This window comes from Epinephelus moara, chromosome 9 (genome assembly GCF_006386435.1).
Source record: "Epinephelus moara isolate mb chromosome 9, YSFRI_EMoa_1.0, whole genome shotgun sequence".
Taxonomy (NCBI): domain Eukaryota; kingdom Metazoa; phylum Chordata; class Actinopteri; order Perciformes; family Serranidae; genus Epinephelus; species Epinephelus moara.
In genome coordinates, this window is record NC_065514.1 from 35,447,333 (window position 1) to 35,473,511 (window position 26,179).

General features: G+C 43.2%; 1 protein-coding gene across 5 annotated transcripts in view; it reads right to left on the reverse strand.

The window, feature by feature from the left end:
• The window catches only part of nek6 (NIMA-related kinase 6), a 95,314-nt gene that overhangs the window by 15,880 nt on the left and 53,255 nt on the right, over window positions 1-26,179 (reverse strand). For all 5 annotated transcript variants that reach the window (XM_050052694.1, XM_050052699.1, XM_050052698.1 and 2 more), the window contains 5 exons: window positions 12,996-13,058; window positions 12,641-12,751; window positions 12,321-12,429; window positions 10,827-10,934; window positions 10,557-10,651 (listed from right to left, as the gene is read on the reverse strand). In XM_050052694.1, the coding sequence (XP_049908651.1) occupies window positions 10,557-10,651; window positions 10,827-10,934; window positions 12,321-12,429; window positions 12,641-12,751; window positions 12,996-13,058 (486 nt within the window). The remainder of the gene's footprint in view (window positions 1-10,556; window positions 10,652-10,826; window positions 10,935-12,320; window positions 12,430-12,640; window positions 12,752-12,995; window positions 13,059-26,179) is intronic.

Genomic DNA, 26,179 nt, shown 5'->3' on the forward strand with positions numbered 1-26,179 from the left:
ACTAAAGGCTGCTTCACCTTGTTTGGTTTTGATCCTGGGAACACTGAGTAAACCTGTTCCAGATGATCTGAGGGGTCTGGATGCTTCATAACGTACAAGTATATCAGAGATGTATTTAGGCCCGAGACCATTTAGTGCTTTATAGACAAGTAACAAGATTTTAAAGTCTATCCTTTGACACACAGGAAGCCAGTGCAGTGACTTAAGCACTGGTGTAATGTGCTCCACTCTCTTGGTGTTGGTGAGGACTCTGGCAGCAGCGTTCTGGACGAGCTGCAGTTGTCTGATTGATTTTTTACTCAGGCCTGTGAAGACACCGTTACAATAGTCCAGCCTGCTGAAAATGAAAGCATGAACAAGTTTTTCTGTATCTTGTTTAGACAGAAATTCTTTTATTCTTGCTATGTTTTTAAGGTGGTAGTAGGCTGATTTAGTAATTGTCTTAATGTGACTATTGAAATTTAGGTCTGAGTCCAGAACTACACCAAGATTTCTGGCTTGATTTGTAGGTTTTAGTGTCATGGCGTCAAGGTGAGCACTGACTATTGATCTTTGTTCTTTGGGGCCAAAAACAACTATCTCAGTTTTGTCTGTGTTTAGTTGTAGAAAATTCTGGCACATCCACGTATTGATTTCGTCAATGCACTTATTTAGCAGATATAGGGGACTGTAGTCATCTGGTGACACTGTTATGTAAAGTTGTGTGTCATCTGCATAAGTATGGTAGGAGATGTTATGATATTCCATAATCTGAGCAAGAGGGAGCATATAGATGTTGAACAGAAGAGGCCCAAGAATGGACCCTTGAGGAACTCCACATGTAATTTTTGTTCGCACAGATTCATAATTGCCAAGTGACACAAAGAAATCCCTGTCTTGTAAATAAGATTTAAACCAATTTAGCACAGTGCCAGAAAGTCCCACAAACTTTTCTAGTCTGTCGAGCAGTATCTTATGGTCAACTGTGTCGAATGCAGCACTGAGGTCCAGTAATACCAGAACCGAAATCTTTGATGCATCACTGCTCAGATGAATGTCATTTAAAACTTTTACAAGTGCAGTCTCAGTGCTGTGATGTGCTCGAAATCCAGACTGAAAGGCATCAAAGGAATTGTTTTGCTCCAAGAAGGTGTTAAGTTGCTGAAAAACAACCTTTTCAATGATCTTTCCTAAAAATGGTAGGTTTGATATGGGCCTGTAGTTATTTATTACTGAGGCATCCAGATTAGGCTTTTTTAAGAGAGGTTTAATGACTGCAGTCTTCAGGGCCGTTGGAAAAAGGCCTGACTGAAGAGAACAGTTGACTATCTGTAGTATATCTGATGCTATGCAGTTAAAAACATCTTTAAAAAAGCTTGTAGGCAGAGTGTCAAGGCAGCAGGTAGTGGACCTAAGGTTTCTAACTATGTCTGTCAAAGTAGCATAATTTAATGGGTGAAAAAGTGCCAAATTAACTGGAGTAGTCTTATGAGGCACAGGTGAAATAGCCACTGTGTTGGAGTTACAGACTGTCTGTCTTATCTTTAAAATCTTGTCTGTGAAAAAAGAAGCAAAGTCATTGCATGCCTTGGTGGATAGCAGTTCAGGAGGGACTGACGCTGATGGGTTTGTCAGTCTGTCAACAACAGTAAATAAAGTCCGTGCATTGTTGTTATTTTTGTTGATAATCTCAGAGAAAAAGGACTGCCGCGCCCTTTTTAGCTCCAAGCTATAGATGTGCAGACTTTCCTTATAGATGTCATAATGAACCTGGAGTTTGGTTTTTCGCCACCTGCGTTCTGCTTTTCTACATTCTCTTTTTTGAGCTTTTACCCGTGTGGCGTTCCTCCATGGTGGTTTTTTCTTACCAGAGACAACTTTGACCTTCATGGGGGCAATATTGTCCATAATATTCATAGCTTTAGAGCTGAAACTATGAACCAGATCATTGACAGAGACTGAGGGCAGAGCTGGTGTGGGTATAAAATCCTGGGTGAATAGTGTACAGGTGTTTTCGTTGATATAGCGTTTTCTGATTACCTCTGTTGTAATTTTACTGGTGTCAGCGGAGATGGCCATTTTAAAGAAAACACAGTAATGATCAGAAAAGGCAACATCAGTCACCACAACCTCAGAAATGTTGAGCCCTTTGGAGATAATTAGATCTAAAATATGTCCCTTATTGTGTGTTGGCTCTGTTACATGCTGGGAAAGTTCAAAGTTGTCCAGGATGTAGAAAAGTTCTTTCGCACTGCCATCTTTGGGATTATCAATATGAATATTAAAATCACCCACTATAACAACACAGTCAAAATCAATACAGACAACAGACAATAGTTTAGAAAAGTCATCAACAAAGTGTGCACTATATTTTGGAGGCCTGTAAATGGTTACTAATACTGCTTGACAGGAGGATCTCAACTGCAGTGCAACATATTCAAAAGACTCAAACTTCCCATATGACAACTGTTTGCACTGGTAAACATCCTTAAATAAAGTGGCTACTCCACCTCCTTTCCTAAGTTCTCTAACTGAGCTGATAAAATGGAAGTTTGGGGGGGCTGATTCAATAAGTACTGCTGCACTGTTGTTTTCATTTAACCAAGTTTCAGTTAAAAACATAAAATCAAGGTTTCTCTTGATAATAAAATCATTAATTAATAGTGACTTGCCAGCCAGAGATCTGATATTTAATAAAGCTAAGTTTAGTGTACTAACATTGTCTGACACAGTCTGTGGCTGACGCATAACTGGAGTCAGATTAGATAGAGTAGCTGTGCGCTTCGAGTACACATTGTTTTTCCTGATGCTAGTCAAAACAGGAATGACAGACCTTGGAGATGACTCTGGCTGATACTTTTCAATTTCAAGATGTGTTTGACCATGCCACCGGCTATTTAAGATCGCCGGTATGTTTAAGGAAGCGGCATGGGGTCTGTCTCATCTCTGACAGGCACCTGAGTGATGACGTCTAGGGCTACTATTTAAGAGTTCATCAATTTGACTGAGCTTTAGTGTGGCAGCTTTAACTAACTCCTTGATTGGTGAGCGTGGTGGAGGGGGGGAGGGTTGACGCTGGCTCCGTGGTGATTGTGGTGGTGGTGGGGAGGGTCGACGTTGGCTCCTTAGTGGTTGCGCCGGTGCTGGGGGGGGGGCGACGTTGGCTCCTTGGTGGTTGTGGTGAAGGGCAGGAGGGGGGTTGTTGGATCCCTGACTGGGACAGGGACATCCTCTGAATGCCTTGGGTGATGTGGAGCAAAGGGTCAGGTGAAGGGGGAGAGATGCAGGCTGTCTGTCTCTGTGCCCCGTACTTGTCCTTGGCTCTTATCTGTCCATTCTTGTTTTGGTATGGCATTCCAAGAGCATGACGTAGGTTGGCCCCGAGTAGTCTGCATCCAGTGATGTTCGGATGAATCCCATCACGCTGAAAGCGATCCTTACAGTTCCAAAAGATGTTAAAATTGTCAATAAACTTTATCCCATGAGTGAAGCATGCCGATGTCAGCCATGTATTCAGGGCAAGGAGTCTGGTAAAAGACTCGATTCCTTTCCCCAGGGTTGGAATGGGGCCAGAAATGAACACATTTTGTGACTGACAGTCACTCAGTTTCTCCAGGAGCAGGGAAAAGTCTTTTTTCAGGATCTCAGAGCCAGTTTTTCTTCGTAGAATGTCAAAAGACCCAGCATGGATGATGATCCTCATGTTACTGGGGTGTGTAGAGAGGATCACTGGCAACAGCTCGGTTAGCTCCCTGACAGACGTGTCAGACACTGTTAGATTTTCAGTCTTTGCCATTCTTACATGCTTGGTTATTGAGTCTCCGATCAGGATGGTGTCTGGCTGATCAGGTGTGGTGTTAGCGATACTTCTCCTGGCCCTTGGCTTCTCAGGTGTGGAGTTAGCATAGTTTTTTCTGGCCCTGGGTCTAGCAGTGGTTTTGGGGCTATTGCTTGCATTTTGGATAGCCTTAATACCACAAGTGTGATTGGCCTGCCTGGGTTCAGTGTAGTTGGTATTGTCACACATTTCATTTGGAGCCAGTGCATCGTACCTGTTCTGTAGAGAGAGTTCAAGTGGAGGGGTGAGCGTTGGGGCTCTCTTGACTGATTTCCTGCTGGATTTGCCTTTGCGTCTAGTGACATCAGCCCAAGTCCTGGCTGGAGTTGATGCTTTTGGTCGAGCACCAGTCCTGTGCCAGTAGGAAGGGTCGTTAGGGAAGGCCAGTTTGGGAGCCTCTGCAGCTGATCCAGTGGTGTTAGGACATATCCATGGGATTGTGTCAGCCAAGTCAGCGATGGTATGCTCCACATTTGTTGTATTTCCATATATAACAGTCTGTCCATCAGCACCTTGTATGTTAGCTGCCACAGAGTCAATGAATTGCTCACTCTCACGAATTTGTTGTAGCGTTTCATTCTTCTTTTGAAGCTGCCTTATCGTCTCGGTTAGTCGCTCACACTCTGTGCAGCTCACAGATTTTGCCATCTTGTCCTTGTCCTAATCACAGGTTTCCAGTCACAGACACAGCAAAAGGCTTGCACTGTGCCTCAGCCCTGCTCACACAGTACTAAAGTGGTGAAAAAGTGGTGAAAATATGGCAGTAGTCCTCTGTATCTTTCACAAATTAAAGTCCCAGTGCTTTCCAGGATCTACTATCTGTAGCTTTTAGCAGGAAAAAACAAGTATATCCACAAAAGAATGTAAACAAAGCGGAGCGCACGCAGCAGAGCGTCTGCACTTTAAGAAAGCCGGAAGCAAGAAGGTTAAACTGTTACTGCCGTGCCGTTAAACATGAGGATTTCGTCACTGTAAACTGAATGAATCACACTGGTGCTCTGTAGTTGCAAAATGCGACTGCGAGTTGCAGTTTGGAGCCCTGCAAGTACAAAAATACACACCTCACCTGCTTACACTATCATTAAACTCTGTTAACAGCAGCGCTTTTAAACATGATGAAAACTGGAAACAAACTAACAGCTCTCCAATTCATACATTAATATATGCCAAAGCAAGTTCCATTCTGGTGCCTTAAAAAAATGGCATGACAATTATACTCATTTTATATATCGTATATGGAATAAGTCTTTCCCTGTGGACCCACCACCTTTAGGGACAGAGGTCAGGGTTGGGTGCATTGTGCTTCGGGCGGCAGGCAGGGGCAGAGCCCCTGGCATGCTGATCCATGACATTGCGGACTGGCTCTGGGAATGGAATGTTACCTCTCTGGTGGGGACGGAGCCGTAGCTGGTGCGGGAGGTGGAGCGGTACCGACTAGATATAGTTGGGCTCACCTCCATGCGCAGCACTGGTTCTGGAACCAAACTCCTAGAGAGGGACTGGACTCTCGCTTTTTCCGGAGTTCCCCAGGGTGAGAGGCGCCGGACGGGTGTGGGGATACTCACGAGCCCCTGGCTGAGCGCCACTTTGTTGGGGTTCTCCCCGGAGAGCAAAAGGGTCGCCTTGAGGTGACTGCAGGTCGCAAAGAGAAGGTCACTGACTGTTGTTTGTGTGTATGCACCGAACAGCAGTACACAGTTCCCAGCCTTCTTAGAGTCTCTTGGCGGCGTCCTGGAAGGGGTGCCGGCTGGGGCCTCCATGGTTCTTCTGGGGGACTTTAACGCTCACGTGGGCAATGGCAGAGAAACCCCGAGGGGGGTGATAGAGAGGAACGGCCTGCCTGACCTGAACCTGAGTGGTGTTTTGTTATTGGACTTCTGTGCGAAGCATGGACTGGCCATAAAAAACACCATGTACGAGAACAGGGAGGTTCATGTACCTGGTACCAAAACACCCTAAGCCAAAGATCAATGATCGACTTTGTGGTTGATCTGTGGCCATGAGTCTTGGACATCTGGATGAAGAGAGGAGCAGAGCTGTCAACTGATCACCACCTGGTGGTGAGTTGGATCAGATGGTGGGGGAGGCTGCCAGACAGACCTGGTAAACCCAAAGGTGTAGTGAGGGTGAACTGGGAACATCTGGCTGTGGTCCCTGTCCGTGAGGTCTTCCAACTCCCACCTCCGGGAGAATTTCTTGTGTAGGTTGGGGACATGGAATCTGAGTGGTCCATGTTCAAAGCCTCCACTGTGGAGATGGCTGCTGGGAGCTGTGGTTGGAAGATTGTTGGTGCCTGTCGTGGTGACAACCTAAGGGTGGCCGTCAGGCTGAAGAAGGCCTTTCCGGTCTGGCTGGCCCAGGGGTCTCCTAAAGCAGCAGACAGGTACCGGGTGGCCAAAAGGGCTGCAGCTGTGGCAGTCACTAAAGCAAAAACCCAGGTGTGGAAGGAGTTTGGGGAGGCTATGGAGGAGGACTTTCCGTTGGCCTCAAGGAAGTTCTGGCAGACCGTTAGACGCCTCAGGAAGGGAAAGCAGGGCTTGTCTCAGGCTGTGATCAGCAGAGAAGGAGAAGTGCTGACCCGAACTGGGAACATCATCAGACGGCGGAGGGAGCACTTTGAGGAACTCCTAAACCCAGTCGTCACGTCCACTGTGGAGGAGGCAGGGCCTGAAGACTTGGGAGAACTCTCGCCCATATCCCTGGCAGAGGTTGCTGAGGGGGTCAAAACGCTCCCCAGCGGTGTGAGTGTGGACAAGATTCTCCCTGTGATGCTGAAGGCTCTGGACACTGTTGGGCTGTCTTGGCTTACACTTTTTTTTCAGTGTCGCATGGAGGTTGGGTATGGTACCTGTTGAGTGGCAGACCGGGGTATTGGTTCCCATTTTCAAAAACAGGGGACCAGAGGGTGTGCTCTAACTATCAGGGTATCACACTGCTCAGCCTCCCGGGTAAAGTTTACTCCAGGGTTTAGGAAAGGAGGCTGCGACCGGTTGTCGCACCTCGGATCCAGGAGCAATGCGGATTCCGTCCTGGCCATGGAACAGTGGACCAGCTCTTTACCCTTGTTAGGCTGCTGGAGGGGTCGTGGGAGTTTGCCCATCCAGTCTACATGTGCTTTGTGGACTTGGAGAAGGCTTACTACCGCGTCCCCTGGGGGGTCTTGTGGGGGTACTGCAGAAGTGTGGTGTACCGGTGTATGCTGCCTGTGCCTGTGTTCCAGCGCTCGGAACGCCGCCGCTCGCTACCTGCACCGCTGGCCAACGCTACTTGCCCCGGGGAGTCGGACGGTGCTAACACTCAGACCCCGGGGGAGGGTCTCGCCAGCTGGGCGAGATAAGTTTTACCACTTCCATTCTTTTCTCTGTTTATGCATATTTGACTTGTATGTTTTGCTTTACTGTAGCCTACATGACTATAATATGAGCTCGTTTTAGATTGCAGAGTGAGTTACACTGACAGCACTGTTAACCTGTGGGGGGGGGGGGGGGGACATTTGACACTGGCCACACTGTAGTGGTTTTGGGCGATACAGCCCCGTTTACACTTTGGTGTGTGTGTTCATCTGTTGCGTGCAATTTTCTCTGTTTGCTGTGCGGAGTCCTAGAATTGGCTGTGTGTATACACTCTTAAACGTGTGTGTATGTTGCACCGATTATCTGCGTGTGTTTTGCCGGTTACGGTAGAAGCCTGCCCATAGGTGAATCAGTTAGTTTAGTGTCTCGCTGCCCTATCTTGTACATTTTAAATAATATCTTTAAATAAAGTTTTGCCTATTATTTACACCCTGAGTTGTAGTGTTTGTTGGCCTCTGACAACGCCCGTTCCGGGCTGGTTTATTACAGTACTTAGTGTAAAGTCAAACAAGTTCTCGGTGTCCGTTGGTGTTGGCCTCCACCAGTGTTGTCTCTTGTCACCAATTCTGTTTGTGATTTTCATGGACAGGATCTCGCGGCTCAGCCAGGGGGAGGAAGGGGTCTAGTTTGGGGAGCACCCAGTCAGCACCTCCACATCTGATGCCATGGTTCTCTGCCAAAAAAAATGGTGGATTGCCCCCTGTGAGTTGGGGGAGAGTTACTGCCTAAAGCGAGGGAGTTCAAGTATCTCAGGGTCTTCTTTACAAGTGAGGGTAGAATGGAGTGTGAGATGCATTGGTGGTTTGGTGCGGCTTCTGCAGTGGTGCAGGCGCTGCGCCAGTCTGTTGTGGTGAAGAGGGATCTGAGCCGGAAGGCAAAACTTTCGATTTACTGGCCCATCTACGTCCCAACCCTCAGCTATGGTCATGAGCTCTGGGTAGTGACCGAAAGAATGAGATTGCGGATACAAGCAGCCAAAATGAGTTTCCTCTGCGAGGTAGCTAGGCTTAGCCTTAGAGATAGGGTAAGGAGCTTGGACATCTGGAGCGAGCTCAGAGTAGAGCTGCCGCTCCTTCGCATTGAAAGGGGTCACTTGAGGTGGTTCAGGCATCTGATCAGGATGCCTCCTGGGCACCTCCCGCTGGAGGTGTTTCAGGCACGTCCCACTGGTAGGTGGCCCCGAGGCAGACCCAGAACACGCTGGAGGGATTACATATCTCATCTGGCCTGGGAACGCCTTGGGGGCCCCCAGGAGGAGCTAGAAAGTGTTGCTGGGGAGAGGGATGTCTGGGGTGCTTTGCTCGGCCTGCTGCCCCGCTACCCTGCCCTGGATAAGCGGATGAAAATGGATGGATGGATGGATGGAATCAAGTATACTTGATATATCGCCCACCTCTAGTATGACATGTGCTCTCACTTGTGTTTTCACTAGCAAAGACCACACCACCAAAAAGATAAACATGACTGATGTGCAAGGTTTGGTCATGACTTTTTGTCGACAACATTTTTTTTGAGTAGCCATTGACCAGACCAGACTAAAACTATAAAGGATAAAAATGACTATAATATTACTAAAGCTAAGAAGCATTTCCACCTAAAGACTAAGACTTAGCACTGCCAAAATTAACACTGCAGCGAACAAAGAAATCTTGAAAAGAGAAATGGAATCTGGGGCTTGAAGTGGGCACTTTGAGCTTGAGAATGTACATGATTGAGAGCTGAAATAGCTTTGCAGAAGAGAAGAGTGATCATCTTCTTGACCTGGTGCAGAACACACAATAAACAATTCACACTCCCAGTACCATATTGTTTTGATTTTAATTGACCTTTGAACTTCATTTCCATGGCATCCTCATGACAATGTGTGCACAAGCTGCATAGCAAAAGCAACACATTAGTAGAGCAGCACATTGTGGCAGCACTCACAGCCCAACACATAATCACTATGGTAAAGCATGTAAAACAGATGAAATTTGACTTTCCATGCATCACTCTTGGGCAGTGGCATCATTACAAGTAGTGACATTACTAACTTAACTACACTTCTCAGTAGTGTGGTGGTAACCTCACTACTTTCTGAGTCAAATGGCTTTTCAGAAGCGAAGTTGATTGATTTACCTAATAGCACGGTAGTGTCCACAAATGTTACAAGCTCTTTTTCTCAGGAAAAGCTCTTAAGTGCAGCGAACTGTTTTGTTTTTTTTCTGCGAAGGTCTGGATAAAAGTAAGGATAATAAAACTGAGGATAAGTAATGTGACTGTTGCCAGCGCCATGCCGGGCCATGTAGACAAGGGAAGCACTTCCGTATGACATCACATACTTACCTTTAAGTTTATTTTACTTGCTGCTTCACTATTGGCTTTTCTTGACAAGATCCACCCTACTCTGCCTCTGATTGGCTTCATTACATTTCTTGACATGTCTCTCACGTGTCTTGTCCATAGACTGTATGTATTAAGTGGATTTGCAGAGGACACTAGAGAAATCGACACAAAAAGGGCCAAGAAAAGTGCTAGAGAGACCAGTATTAAGAAGGAAGAGAGGAGAGAGAGAGTGACATACTGATGTCACATGTTATTTGCAGGACACATTCATGTTCTAATGTCCCAAAAAAGAAAAGTATAAATTTAGGACTGTTATTTTTATTGCTTATATTACATTTATTAATTGTGGTTTTACTGAGTGAAAAATATATTTTAATGTTGTGTTTCTGAATTACTGACATAGCCAGATAGCCTACTGAAAGAGGCCAAGACAGAGAGGTGCATGAGGTAGGAAGAGGAGAGAGAAAAAGAGAGAGCAATGGGTCGACTGATGATGTCATGTTATGGGAAGACAAGTTTATATGTCACAAAGTCTTTGGAAAAAAAAAAGAAAAGAAGAAAGATTTAATTTAAGTCTGTTATTTTATAATAATTCTATTTAATTTTTATTTTATAATAAACAGTTCTAAACATTTTTTGCCTGCCTACTTGGTTAGCTGACAGTTTTTCTGATCACTGAGAAAACGCTGATTTGACATAAAATAGTCAAACTTTATTTTGATGTAGAGTACCTGGTAGCTTAAGTCACTATATTTTCCAAGTAGCCTGCCCAACACTGCCATTCGTATAGGTCAAGTAAAATGTGAGCTGTTGTGATACCTATGCAGACAGCTGGATTTATTCAGATAGAAACTTCACTATTCCATCAGACGAGTGGGACAGGGACAACTCAAAAACACTAGTGGGGTGCTAACAACCCTTTTTATTTTAGGATTTTGGGGTGTAATAAACTTTTCAGCCTACAGGGGTCACTCCAAGGCTTTTTTGCTTGCAGGGTGAGGAATTTTCCACTTATCTGAATCATAGAGTGGCGATAAAGGACAATGTGTATGTAAGCTTACCTCATACAGAAGACATCCCAGGGACCAGATATCTGACTTAAAATTGTATCCGTTCTCATGGATCCTCTCCGGTGACATGTAGTAAGGTGTCCCCACTGGGACAAAGAGAGTAACAAACACATCAAATAATAAGTTATTTCAAAAAGTGTCTCGAATCAGCACTTATCAGTAAAATAACATACAGCTGAGCTGTCATCTATTGTTGTTGAAAATACAACAACAATAGATGAATGCATATGGACGTATGCTCTATACATGTATGTGCTTTACCTAGGGAGTGTGCTGCCGTGGTTTTAGAGCTGAAGAAGCGGCCTAATCCCAGGTCACCCAGCTTTACTTCCCCTGTGGCTGTTATGAACACATTGGCTGGCTTGATATCTGATTTAAACACACACACACACGCACACACACACACACACACATTTAAGCAGGCAAAGTTACCTGTGAAAATGGGGGTGTTTTCAAAACACCCCGCTGTTGACAGAAAGTTGAATGCTCAGCGTCGCTGTGAGGCAGACCTCCTGTGAGTTTCTGTATACTGACACCATTTCCCTCAGTGGAAACTAAGTTTGTATTTACTTGTATTTTACAGATAAGAAACACTAAATTGTGAAGACAGTAAAGCCTCCACTAAAATAGCATTTTAAGTCTTGTGTGTGATCTATCCTTCAGGGATCTATACTTCGGGATTTATCCTGGCTTCATATGAACAGAGGAAATCTCCGCTCGTCGCTAGGCTAATGTATACAGTGTAAAATGCCATATGCTGGGGCTAGTAACGTTAACATATTGTATTTGTTTGGAAAACGTGTTTAGTGTGACGGCTGTTTTGTCAGTGAATGTTGTGAATTGTAATGGAGCCAAATTGTGTGACGTTACCTTTGTTAAATGTTGCTGTTGTCCCTGACTTTATATGAGACAAGGCAAAGATCGCTAGTCGCTAGGCTAATTTATACAATGTAAAATGCCATAGGCTGAAGCTAATAACGTTAGCATGTTGTATTTGCTTGGAAAACTTGTTTGGTACAGGACAGTTGTTTTGTCAGTGAACTTTGTGAGTTGTTATGGAGCCAAACTGTGTACTGTTACCTTTGTTAAGTGTTGCTGTTGTCCCTGGTTTTATATGAGAAGAGGAAAGCATCGCTAGACGCTAGGCTAATTTATACAATGTAAAATGCCATAGACTTGTGCTAATAACGTTAGCATGTTGTATTGGTGGGGGAAATGTGTCCGGATAAAGGAAAGTGTTTGTCAGTTCTGTGATTTATAGTGAAGCCAATTTATGTACTTGTGTTTGAAATTGTCTCTATTAAGCCATGTTTAATGTGTGTTTAATGTGTGTTTTGAATCAACTAAACTTTACAGCACTTAACAGAGTCTGCAGAGTGACACAGACACACCACCGCACAAGAAAAAATAACATGCAGATTTTTTTTTTCCCACAACTAATCGATTAGTTGAAGATTATGTACAACTTTAGTCAACCAAGATTTTCTTTGGCTGACTACAGCCCTAGTATCTAAACTATGTTATGTACTCTACAACCACACATATTGCCTTCTGGTGTCAAATACTGACTGAAGAGTAACACTAAAAATAAAAAAGGGTGAGAAGGAAAATGGAACCAGGTGAGAGGATAGTTTGAGCACAGGGATGGATGACAGGGTTAAATCTATCAGTAGAAACAAATATGGAGATGATGAAGTGTGCATGGTGAAAGTAAGGAGTGAGAGGAGATGAGTAAATCTGTGAGTAGCTCTTTACCACGGTGCATTATTCTACGTGAATGCATGTGCTCCAGGGCGCTGCAGAGCTGTGCAAAATACTTCCATATAGTCCTCTCTGGTATGAGGCGCCTCTTCTTCTTGAAGTACTAAACAGATAGAAGGCAGGGATGTAAGTCCATACCAAGTGACAATGCCTATCTGACAGATGCTAGCATGTAGCGTATTTATGGGAACCAGATCAAGAAAAAGGATTCTTCTTATCTCATTAACTAGACTAGTGCAGTGCCTATTACAATCATGTCTGTCTATTTGTTTGATCTGAGGTAAACCTGTGAGTGTCATGTGGTTATTCCTGACCTTTATCATCTGGGACAGATCTCCAGCATCTGCCAGCTCCAGAACAATGTTGAGCTCATTGTCCTCAATGAAGGAGTCAAGGTATTTGATAACATTGGGATGATTCAATTGCTGCAGTGGAAAAATGTGAGAATTTTTTTTCTTTTTGCAGACAATAATCAGTCAATTATTTATTTAAACACAGCAGACAACAGCTTCAACAATCAAGTACAGCTGTGCTCAAAGTGATGGTGTGAGAAATACAATGTTCCTGCCCCTGTCCTCATATTGTTCTCTAAACAATGCTGGAAAACCTTTTAATATGATTTTCCTCACTGATCCACTGAGCACAATGGTTATGGTTGATTCACTTTACCTTGAGTAGATCTATCTCTTTGATGCAGTCCTGACGAGCCTTAGCATCCATCATCTCAAAGATCTGCAGTGACAAAATATATAGTAAATATGAGCTTAATTTTTTAAGTAAAAAAAAAAAAAAAGATTTCATATTATTCCTACAATGTCAATTGTCCCCTGAAGATGTATCTTGGCCAGAATTCAGTGAGAACTAAACATTTGTATTATGTAATGTATTTCTGTTAAAAAAAAAAAATATCAAAAAAGAAAAAAACAAAAGGATTTCCCACCCCCCCAATTGTATGCCTCCATGCATCAGTCAAGTTTCTCTTACAGTTTACATCCATGTCTGTGAAAACACTGATGCTTTACAGATCTTCTCCCTGACAGCACAGAAGATCTACACAATCAGCACGGTTTCAAGGTGGACACCCAAGATTAGTGTCACCAATTCTGTATCTGACCAAACATTTCCCCTTTTGTTCCTGAGATATGACGTTGAATAATGGCCAGAACCGTGTTTTACGCAGAACATTATGATGTCACAGTGAAGTTGACTTTTGATCTTTTGGATTTAAAATGTCATCACTTCATCATTTTATCCTATCAGACATTTGTGTGAAGTTTTTTCTTAATTAGCATATGAATTCTTAACCAATGGGCGGCACGGTGGTGCAGTGGTTAGCATTGTTGCCTCACAACAAGAGAGTTCCTGGTTCCCCCCCAGGTGGCGGGGTCAAACCCAGAGTGGAGGAGTCCTACATATATCCTTTATTTAACCACGTAAAAGCCTCATTGAGATTAAAAATCTCTTTTTCAAGAGTGACCTGACCAAGAGGGCAGCATAAAACATTGTTACAAGTTACAACAAGGCAAACAGACATATACAACTGCCATACACAACAAATGATTAAAAACCACAGTATGCAATTAACATGAGATACAAGGTCGGGACAAGAATAAATATGATTTGAGTACAATTTCTTAAATGATTTACGAACAGTCACACTGACTAAAAGAGCAAATTTCTCGACCCTTAAAAATCGACTCAAACACCTCCACAGTGATCAGCTCTGCCAGTTTCAGATCCTTCTGAAGATTATTCCAAGATGAAGGAGCAGCATATTCAAAAGCATTTTTGCCGGGTTCTGTTCTCACCCTCAGAACCAAAATTTGAAGAATATTATGAGAGCGAAGGCCCACATTGATTTTGGTTTGTGCACATGTATGTAGACAGATAAGAGGAAACCAGGCCAAGAATAGATTTATATATAAACACCAAACAATGCAAAAGCCTGCGGACATACATAGACGGCCATTTAGCAGTGGCATACAGAGTACAGTGGTGTATGCGATTTCCGCAGAGGATCCTGAGGATATCCAGCAGAGGTAAAAAAAAGTTGCGGATATCAAGTGTCTCCTTGCCTGAAGTTAGATTTATTTCTAAAAAAATAAGCCCAATTTAACCTTCAGCTGTTCTGATCAATGATAATACCTAAATACTTGTACATTGTAACAATTTCAATTTCAGTCCCTCGAGTAGTTAAGATCTTTGGAAGATCAGATGTTAAGTCTTTGCCATTTGAAAATAGCATGAGTTTGGATTTTTCTGCATTTAACACCGGCTTAAGTTGAGTTAAGAGGGTCTGAACAACATCAAAGGCAGACTGCAGGTATCCCAAAGCTTTAACTATTGAAGGGGATGAACAATAGATGATAGTATCATCTGAATAAAACTGATAAGCAGCATTTGATAAATTGTTGCTTGTCAAAGGCCTTTGACACATCAGTGAAAAGAACTGCACAATATTTTTTGCAGTCCAGTGCCTCGATAATATCATTGACCACTAGGGCTGCAGCTATCGATTCTTTTAGCAATCAAGTATTCTATCGATTATTCTGGCAATTAATCGAGTAATTGGATAAGAAATACTGCGTCTTTTTATTAGATTACTTTAGCTTTCTTTAAGGACAATATATGAAAGAGAAAAAAGAAAAGTCTCTGAAATGAGAGAAATGAGCAACACGTTTGTTTCCTTTTTTGAAAGTCAGAGCTGTCAACCAGTCATGCAAATGACCGATTTCATACGCACTCATGCTAGACTGCTATTTCTCATGCTGTCAGGAATAATCTGTGCTGGGAAGTAGGTCACTACCAGGTGCGACCTTACGAATTTAACAGCATTCTCAGTAGCGTGGTGGTGACATCACTACTTTCTGAGTCAAATAGCTTTTCACTAGTGAAGTTAATTGATTGACAGAGTAGCGCAGTAGCGTAAATTAAAGTTACAAACTCTTTTTCCCGGGAAAAACTCTGAAATGCAGCAAACTCTTTTCCTGTGGAAGTCTGGATAAAAGCAAGGATAGTAAAACTGAGGATAAGTGATGTGACTGACGCCAGCGCCACACCAAGGCATGAGACGACAGAGTTGCCCCTCGTCCCATACTGAAAAATAAAATGCGCTGTCCCTTACTGATTCAGTATGGGATGCAGTTTGTCCCGTATTTCTGTGGAAAGAGTTTAACGAGACATATTAGAGAAATATGAAATCAAGAGGAGAATGTCACATAATGGCAGGTGTGTCACTCAGCGTCATCACTGCCGTAATTACGGAGACTCCGCTCAGGACCACTGTTAGTCCGCTCACTGACCCACTGACTGACTGATAAAGTTATCTGAAGGTCCCTTTACGCCCAGTTATTAAACTTATGGAGCTTATGGATTCATAAAACCCCACGTGCATGGGGCATGTCACTTGACATGCTGCTGTTTTATGCTATGACTTATTTAAGTGCTGGAAGTTTTTATTTACGTGACAACACCTGAACGCAACACAGGCTCCGCTCCCACTGAGTGTGCGCACAGTGCCATGCTGCGCTGCTGTGAGCAGCAGCGTGTTTGTCTATGCTTAACAGCAGTCTTATTATTATTTACACACTGTCCATAACAATAACTATGTCAGGTAACAAACTGCGACGGGCTCGGGTCAGGTGTGGTCAGGGAAATGCGGCCCGAGCTGTGCTCTAGCATGCTCACCTGTGTGTGTGCGCACGTGTCTGTGTGCGCATTGAGACGGAGCCCTCTCCTCTCCTCTTATATGCTTTACTCACAAGTGTGTGACTTGACCTGGATATGAAGTGTCCGTAGCGCCAAATAATATAACGGTAGTTTCTAAAGAGCTAAGACGAAAAAAAAATAAAAAATCAGCAGCGGCAGTCATATTTCAGCAGCGGCGGTGCGCCATATAGGGGAAACACTAGACAGTGAGACACAAATTGATGCAGAAACACCATTCAGTCAGTTTGCATACCGATATCTGTGCCCGCTCCACCACTCATTAGATCTGTCAGTTAAAAATACGGCAGAGAAGAAGTGCAGTTTTACAGACTGTCTTGTATGGAGGTGTTTTTGTGTCTTTTTGTTGCAATCACATAAAACTGTTTTGAGAACACATCTCTTGAACTGCAATCAAAATCAAGTTTGTAAGTAAAAACGTATTATCATTTTGCTTATAAATCAGTCCTCTTTGCTTGCAAGTTAAAACGTTTTGCTTGCAGATCAGTCCTCTTTGCTTGCGAGTTAAAGTTTTGCTTGCAAGTTCAATTGCACTTAATGGGCGTGGCCTACGCTGATGGATGAGAAAAGAGTTTCTATTGGTGGGTTTGACGTGGCTACATACAGAGCGGGCTACACCCACGATTCCCTCTCTCCCACTGGAAACGCTCAACAGTCGGCATTACTGCTGCACCCCGGGGCATCAACAGAACTGACCGTTACGCCGTCGAATAGTTCTGCCCTGGCTAAACAAAAGCAATCTACATGCACCAGTTCAAATAAAACATTCTTGCTATTATTAGGCCTACTCCACACGGACCCATGTACTTCTGAAACCGTGTATTATTCTATGCGATTTGGCTGTTTGGCCACATGCAACCACACTTTTGGGCCCCTGAAACAGCGTTTCTTTGAAACCGGAGTCCAGGGTGAAGTTTTTGGAAGACTCCGGTGCCAGCGGTTGCGTGTAGATAGGATAACCGCAGTATTTTATTACCTGTCTCCATTGTTTGACGTCAGAGCGACGGTAAATAGCTCTTTTCTAAAAGTTTACTAACGACTAAAATCCCACATCCTGTGTTAAATACAATGTATCTTAACTATATTTACAATGAAGCTTGATTCTGCACTCTGCACTTAGCCCGAAACAAATCAACAACAGCTACCAACAGTTACAGTCCTTACAGCCTTAGCTAATGTGCTGTCACAGGTAAGATTGTCAAAATTAAAGTAATAACAGCTTAAATCCCTGAGGAACTACGCTAGCATTAGTGACGGTTGCTCCTGTTGATAGCTACCCCAACTACACGACCACAAAAGAAACGACGGGCCTGCCAACGGAGGTCCAACCCGGCCGGATCCAGAACCTCCGTTGGCAGGCCCGTCACTGCTTTCGTGGTCGTGTAGTTGGTCATTCAGGCGCCTCTGCTGTTGAATTAGGTCGCGCTATTTTTGTGGATCGGATTGTTTTTATTTTCCGCACTTCCCTTTGACTCTGACCTCTTATTAGTTAAAATGGTCTTTTCGTGCAAAGTTACATCGCCACCTACTGCTTTGGCATGTGTATTACATCACTTGGTAGCGGGTATTGCGGTTTTGTGTGGATATCATATTTTTTTATCACATCACTCGTGTGGACAAATTTTTTTTGGAAACCGGAGCCCGAATAACTTCGGTTTCAGAATTGATTTTCGCCACAGCTCCTGCACTGAATTTCCCGTGAACTACAGAACTCCCATGTTGCTTTGCAAGCGTACTAGGCTGATGAGTAGAATTTAAGAAACAGGCTAAATGACATGATGTTGCACACTCTTGTACAGTAGGTGGCGGTATGCACCTTTAAATTGTTTGCAATCCGCCAACCGAGAGAAGAAGAAAAAAAAAAAAGCTGTCATTTCGATTGAGACTGGCCAATAGAGACGTGTCTTACAGCTTTCAGTCTAGGCCCCGCCCACCAGGTTCAACTTTTTACTCGCAAAACTTTTTGACTTGCAAACGAAAAAAAATGACTCGCAAACAAAACTTTAGGATTTGCAAACAAAACTTTAGGATTTGCAAACAAAACTTTTGGATTTGCATTTTTTAATCAATCATTTTTTTACTTGCAATAAAACATTTTTTGATTGCAATATTGATACTTTTGCTCTCAAATCTTTTTTTTTTATTGCAAAACCTACTCTGTTTGATTGAATAATAAAGAAACAAATGTAGCTCCATAGTCTTGCACCAACGTGGTTCTCCGATAGAACAGCTGTCATTATGCGCAACCATTAAGCATGGCTGTGGCTATTAACAGTGCCCGTGCCACTAATTCATCACATGTAGCCATAACTGCAAACCATCATGGCAGTGATATTTCAATCTTCATTATAACACGTCAGACAGATTATTGACGATTAATTTATAGCTCTACAGCGGAAGTAACGTAAGCGGGTTGTCTAACAGAAATAAACATTAATCGAATAATTTGATTACTTCAAGTTACTCAAGGAATTGTTTTAGCCCTATTGACCACCTTAACAGCAGCTGTTGTCGTGCTGTGTTGTTTTCTAAAACCTGACTGATTTGGTGATAAAATGCTATTTTTTTCTAAAAACTCTTTAAGTTGTTCGCTAACAAACTTTTCAAGGACTTTAGCCAGGACATATAATTTAGAGATTGGCCTATTAGAAAGTGTAAGATTAAAAATATATGTCAGACGTTCTACTATAAAATCTGCTGCAAGTTTGAGAGAGAAGGGATCCCGCAAGTCAGGACCAGCCGATTTGCTGGTATCCAGATGCTTTAAAGCTCTATTAATGTCAATCACATCAAGAGAAGTGAGATTGAATGATTGAATTTTTGAGTTGATTTGGGGTAGAATAGGGTGAGTCATCTCTTCATTAGGTAGATGTGGAACTGGGTGTTGAGATTCAAATAGATTAGATAAGATAGAACTTTATTTATATAAGGAAGCAATTTAGAATGGCTGATTCATCTGTTACTAGTCCATACCCATTGAGTACAGCATACCATACCATGACTTAGTCATACCAAAAAGTTGAAAAAAACCCCCCAACATTCAGCCACAAGGGGAGCCACAGCGACCGGTCGCATTTTAGCCATTTTTAAGCATTTTTCTGTTGTTAAAGCGCCACCCAGTTGCCAATTAGAGTTAAATTTCTCCAGTCACCTTGAGGCGTCCTGTTCTACATATCTACCAAGTTTAGTTAAAATCAATATGGCGGTTAGGCCTACATAAGAAATTAGCTCTCTAGCGCCCCCATTTTGTTTGATCGGGTCAATAATGGAGGGGTCCCCTCAGATTATGTGTGGTCATATGCCTACAAAGTTGCATGGTGATCGGTGAAACCCTTGAGATGTTATACACCTTTATGTGATGAGCCATGCCCACTGCAATATTCATTGCCTTATAGAAGCTCAGTTTTAGCAAGTTTTCCAACTTTTGCCAAGAGGGAACTTTAGATATTGGTCCCTAGATTATGTTCACCAAGTTTCATGCAGATCGGTCAAACTTCCTAGGAGGAGATCGATTTGAAGTGTTTTTCAAAAAATTCTAAATGGCGGAAAATGGGGATGTAAATGTAAAATTTTCTTTGTCTAATATAAATCACTGAAAGAAGGTTCATTTGTAGTTCTAAACATATTCAGGGTGTTTTTTTACTCAGTTTTTGTCTCTCCCACGACGTTATCCCTCTCTCCTACAGCAGCCATTACAATTACATGCATATGGACAATTATGCAAATTAGGCGATGACGTAATTTAGCGACTTCTAGCGACTTTTAGGACAGCCATTAGCTACTTTTCTTACTGAGGAGTTGGCAACAGTGTTTACATTACATTGTATGTGTATAGTACACTTATTAACTTTTTCAGTTGAAGACATTTTTAGAAAAAACACCACTGAACCACTGAACACCACTGTGAATGAAAGAGAAACCTTAGACGATGGTAATACTGATGATGATGATGATGACAGCTATGATAATGCCATTGAGAACATATTTCATTGTGTCAGTCAACATTATACAGTATATTATACATTACACAGTACTAAGTACACTTATCACTAAACTTTTAGTTGAAAATTAATGAGATGATTGTGAAATGTGTGTGTGTGAGAGAGAGAGAGAGAGAGAGAGAGAGAGAGAGAGAGAGAGAGAGAGAGAGAGAGTGTGAGAGTGTGTGTGTGTTTGTATGTATGTGTGACATCTGAGGCTTCACACGATATCCTGGGGCCAGGATTTAAAATTAGGTCTCCTGGCTCTTTGTCCCTCTTCCATCCATTTGGTAACTGACACCGAGGCATCGAAGCTCTCTAGAGGAGGACCCTCTACACTGATTCGAATCAGATCTTCCACTGTGTTGGGGTGTAATGTAGATCTGGTGTCTGACTTGATGCGCTTCTGTGTGGAGAACCCCCTTTCACACTGCGCAGAGGACACAGGAAGGACCAACATGATCTTCACTAGATGAAGGATGTTCTAAAGCTAAAATCATTTAAATATCATTAAGGTTTTCAGTAATAGTAACAGTGTAAAATACATTCATCAGATGAATGCTAAACAGCATATAAATATAGCCTACCTCTAAGTCTGAGCAATAAGGTTCTTTTGTCAGAAGGATTTCCCATAATGCCTTGTAGCTCTTGTCTTTGAAGGACCTGAACACCAGGGTTTTCAAAGCCTGGAACTCCTCCTCAGCCTAAATGAGCAGTGAAATTTGTTACTATAAACAGTTATTCTATATATTTTTTGCTTCATTATTAAACTAACTTGCAAACTTAGCTGTGGAATAGAAATTTAGTAAATTGCCTGTAGTTTATTTCAGTGCAGGATATCAAAAGTATGCATTGAGATATGTTACAAATTGCGTTAAGCATCTTGATCTTAATCTTAACATACTAAGAAGGATGCTGAACCGTTGCAACAGTAGTATCGATCTGCTGCAGTCCTGGAGCAGTCTGACTGAGTGGTCCATCTTCAGCCATATTCCCTGCCTCTCCTTTCCTCAAAACAACTCCCTTGACAATTTAGAATGAACAGAGTACATTTAAACTACATTAAATGAATAATCTGATTTGAAATGCCCAACTTGCTTCAGTGCTTCCTATAATGCCCAAATGCCTGCGTTTCCTGACAAAATGTACCTGAAACTTAAACTCCTGTGCTTGCTCCCTCCCTTTCTGCCTTTTCATGGCTGCCTGAAAGGAAGCCAGCCTGCCACCATGACATGGTCTCACAGCCATTGCCTGAACTGTTATGATGAGGTTCTCCAAGCTGCTGACTGCCTGTGATTCCAACAACACGTCACTTTCTACTCAACTTGGCTAGGGATTGAAATCTAAAATGATATGGTTTATTCTTTAACCACCACATGAAGCTCACCTGAGGGAGGATTACATCATTCCTCTGGAGCAACAGACTGTATTTACTTATTGCAGTAAATACATCTGCTAAGAAATGGCAGAATGCCAAAAAAGAACCATCTTCAGTGGTCTCCTTGACCTGCACAGAACAGATGTTGAATGTGTGAATTAATGTAGGCTACATTGGTGTATTTTCTTCCCCAGGGGCCCCATAGTTTATACTGACCTTCTTTGCTCTGCCAGCGATATCAGCATTTACTGATGATGCAGCCAGGTGCTCCATATGAGCATGTACCACTGTGTACTGTCCAGCATCATCCAGTGTCCCCTCCTTCCCTGGCTTTAGGAGCACTTCCAGTGACCTTGACACATGGGGCAATGTTACAAGAATCTGTCCTGATGAAGGTCTAACCGAAACGTCAACAGAATAAAGCAGAGAAAAGTGTGTGCAGACGTTGATCATTTTTTCACTTGAAATGTTTAAGAGGATCTACTCCCAGCACCACTACAGTTTGAGGGTGTGCATGTTGGTATTTTCACCTGGACACATGGCAGCCATCTCGTCCCCTTGACTTGGATTGTTGACCGACACACCTAGCTCGACCCCAAGGCTCTTCAGCTCCCTTCTGGACTTGGGGCTGAAGTGGTAGGTCTTCCAAACCAAGTGGAGCAGGTCATACACCTTCCCTATGGAAGGCAAATCCTTCTGAGCACATAGTAGAGCAAGCTCCAATCTGCAACAGTGTACAAATCAAACATTTTAGTTTGCTATAAAGAGAGCCACAGCTGTTTTGTTATTCTCATTTAATGAAGTAGACCATTATCAGCTATGAGGCATGCAGTGAAACGGGATGATGTGCTTTCCCGCCTCCTCTTGGAGTTTCACTGCTACTCCTCCCTTGCTCCCAAGATTCACTACTGCTCCGTCAGCTCCCATGGCCACTGTCTTCTGGAGCCAGTCCTGGCATGACTCCCCAAGGCCAGCAAATGCTGACTTTGTTGCTTCATAGATTCCTAAAATAATTCCCTAAAGGGTACATATAATTTAAACAGGGTTAAAAATATATGTTATTAATATTTTCATTTAAGAATTACATTTGTTAAATTCAAGTTAATTCAGGGCAGTTTTATAATCCCTTACACATGCCATTCATTATCCTCACCATCAGCAGTGGCATGTTCCACCTCCACATGTCCCACCAGGATGGTTGTGGGAAGTCCATTTACAAGGATCTGTGTATAAACTATCTCGCACTCTTTCACGGACACGTCGTTATCTCCGTCGATGATGAACGAGATGTACTGAGCTGAGGACAGTTTAGCAGCGGTTTCCTCTCGAATCATATCTGCAATTACACCAATGATGTTGGTGCACGACTTTTGTTCACATAAGTCATGTTGATATCAATTCCATTTTTTTCATGAGAAGCAGCATAGGTTTAAATTTGGTTAAGGCGAGGTCCTCTTTCGCGATGGTGTAGGTGGTGTTAAATTTCACTTTCATCTCTGCCTCTTCAGCTGCACGTCCAGCAGCATGTTGTCAAATAAATGCCTGAGTAATTGAGCCTGCATTCTTACTAGTTAGATATTTGTCACGAGATTTCTTGTGTTTCGTGCTTTCTCTGTGTTTAGTTAAGCTCTCATGCTTAAAATGTGTAGACCCAGTAGTAAACAGACTTTTACCGGCGATCTCCGGCCCACAGGTCTTGCAGTGTACACAATGCATAGCTCCATTCTCGTACTTCAGCCATTTGAATTCTTTTAGCCGCTCACTCCGAAAAGCATACACCTTGACCTTCTTTGCTGTTGCCGGTGCTGTCCCTTTGCCATCGTTGTCATGGCTGTCATCATCATCAGTATTATCATCATCATCTAAGGTTTCTATTTCATTCACAGTGGTGTTCAGTGGTGGTTCAGGGGTGTTTTTTCTAAAAAAGACTTTCAGCGTTCTCTTCATTTTCTCCTCTCTCCGGCATGAATTAGCTTCAGCTCCTAGTTAGTTCTGAGTGACAGAAGTGCTGCAGTCGTGGAGTGATTTGAGGCTAATAACCAATCTAAAATCAGCATTAAAGTCAAACTCATGTTTGATTGGTCAATGTCAGCTCAGAAGGTGACAAAACGGTCACAATTTCGAGCCCTGCAAGGGCCCACAGATCATGAAGAAAAGCTTGGTCACAGAAGTGCTTAAAATCTGACACAGATCATGAAGAAAAGCTTGCTCACGGAAGTGCTTAAAATCTGACACAGTGGTCACTAATATCATTTGCAAAAACACCTATATCTGAATATTTATGAGGAGCAGTTGTTAAAAATAAATCTAGAAGAGAGGATTTCTCTGGGCCTTTGGGATTTGGGTGAGCTGAACCATTAATAAGTTGTGTAAGGTTAAATAAGTCACAGGTAGATTTAAAGCTGTCAGAAACGGGAGACAGCCAGTCCCAATTAAAAGTGAGGAGAATCTCATTAACATCAAAGGATGATAGTTGCTCACACGCTTGCTGACGGGGGTCTATAACAAACTACAATAGTGATAAAATGACCTTTAACAAGTTCCAATTTCAAGGCAAGAAATTCAAATTGCCTGCTGAGCGTTACGGATAATAGAATGGTAGCATGAAATGTTTTTTATATATGGCAACGCCACGACCTTTTCTGGGACGGTCACAACGGAAAACATTATAACCCTTAATTGCAATGTCTTTGTCTGTAATAGATTTGCTTAGCAAGTCTCCAACAAGACAAGAATGTCAGTGTCAGTGGATTTTGCACAGATTTTCACTTGTTCCAGTTAAGGCCTCTGACATTAGGTGAATAATACCAAGCCCAGATCTAACTTTAAAATCAAAAGGGGTACTCAAGCAGTTAAAATTAAAATTAAAATCAAAATCAGGGCCAGGGTTAGGTTGAACATTTCCTAATAGTAAAAGCAAGCGTATGATAAAACATTTCCCTTTGAATAAATTTTGTGTTGGCACTGAGTGATTATTTGTAGCTTCTGGTTTACTTGGGGGATGAGAGTGGAATAAAAGCAACCAGTCATAAGGGCTAAATAGATTAATTGAATAGGGTAGGGTCAGAAGCTCATCAGTCTTTTGTGTAATCCAGTTTGGAGAGATCATAACAAAATAAAAGTCCCAGTTTGTGCCTTTTCGAAAGAATAAAAAGTCAGGAACATTCTGGTCTCCACTGCTTTCATGCACCTCATGTGGATAAAGAACAGTCAATACCAAGATGGCGCCCCCAGTGCGGAGGCCTGTTACAGCAGCTCCTGCTCACCGCTGAGCTTTTTTCAATTTCTTTTCATTTAACTTTATTTTTTCAGTTAGCTAGTTAGCACTTATGTTTTGCTTTGATATGGAGACAAAGACTGCTTTCTTCATATCGGTCTTTCTCCTATTTCTCCATGGACATGATCGTGTGCAGGGATCCGGCATACAGCCATGGCTCCACTGTTTACACCCGGGACCAGCTGTTAGCGCTACATCACATCGCAATGCGGCCTGAGGAGAGGCACGGTATTCCCCGCGAGCTGCCGAGAAGGAGGCGGGGATGTCGCACCGGAGTGCAGCACCGATACCGGAGTACCGGCAGAGCAGCGTGCTGGTGTTTACAGAGACATAGCTGAACACAGAAGTACTGGACACGATCGCCGCGCTGCACGGATTCCAGCTCATCAGGCACGACAGGACAGCGGACAGCGGTAAGAGGAAAGGAGGAGGGCTGGCTGTGTTTGCGAATGATAGATGGTGTAACTCTGAGCACATCACAATCAAGGAACAGCATTGCTGCAGGGACATTGAGCTGCTGGCTGTTGGCATGAGACCATATTATCTACCCAGGGAGTTTTTTCTTGTCATTATGGTAGCAGTGTATGTCCCCCCGTCTGCAAAGGCTGAGTCTGCTTGTGACATTCTCCACTCTGTTACGAGTAGGCTGCAAACACAGCACCCTCAGGCCCTCCTTCTGACCTCACGCCTGTCCTTCCACCACACTGCCCACCTTCACCCAGTATGTTTCCTGCCACACCAGAGACAATAAAACACTGGATTTATTTTATGCCAACACCAAGGAGGCATACCACTCCCCCCTGCCCCCCCTGGGAAAAGCTGATCATAACCTGGTTCATCTTCTGCCTATCTACAAACCTCTGGTGCAGAGGGAACCAGCAACCACCCGCACTGTGAAGAGGTGGTCTGATGAGGCCAAGGAGGCCCTGAAGGACTGCTTCGAGACCACCGTGTGGGAGGTACTCAGCGATTCCCATGGGGAGGACATTGACAGTCTGACATCATGTATTACGGACTGCATAAACTTCTGTGTGGAAAGCACCGTACCCACCAGGACTGTACGCTGCTTCTCCAACACTAAACCCTGGATTACTACAGATATAAAAGCTCTCCTGAAGGAGAAGCTGAGAGTTTTTAATTCTGGAACCAAGGAGGAGCTGAAGGCCGTGTAGAAGGAGCTACGGAGAAACATCAGGCAGGGAAAGGAAGGATATAAAAAGAAGATGGAGGAACAGCTGCAGCAGAGCGACGTCAGCGGAGTCTGGAGTGGTCTGAAAACCATCTCAGGACACAAACAACCGGACTCCCAGGCCAGAGGCGACCAGAAGTGGGTGAATGATCTGAATCTGTTCTTCAATAGATTTGATCAGTCTGCCCCTCCAGCTTGTCCTTCACTACCTGTCAGGTGAGAGATCAGCTGAGGAGGATAAAGACAAGGAAGGCTGCAGGTCCAGACGGCATCAGCTCCAGGCTCCATAAGTCCTGCGCAGAC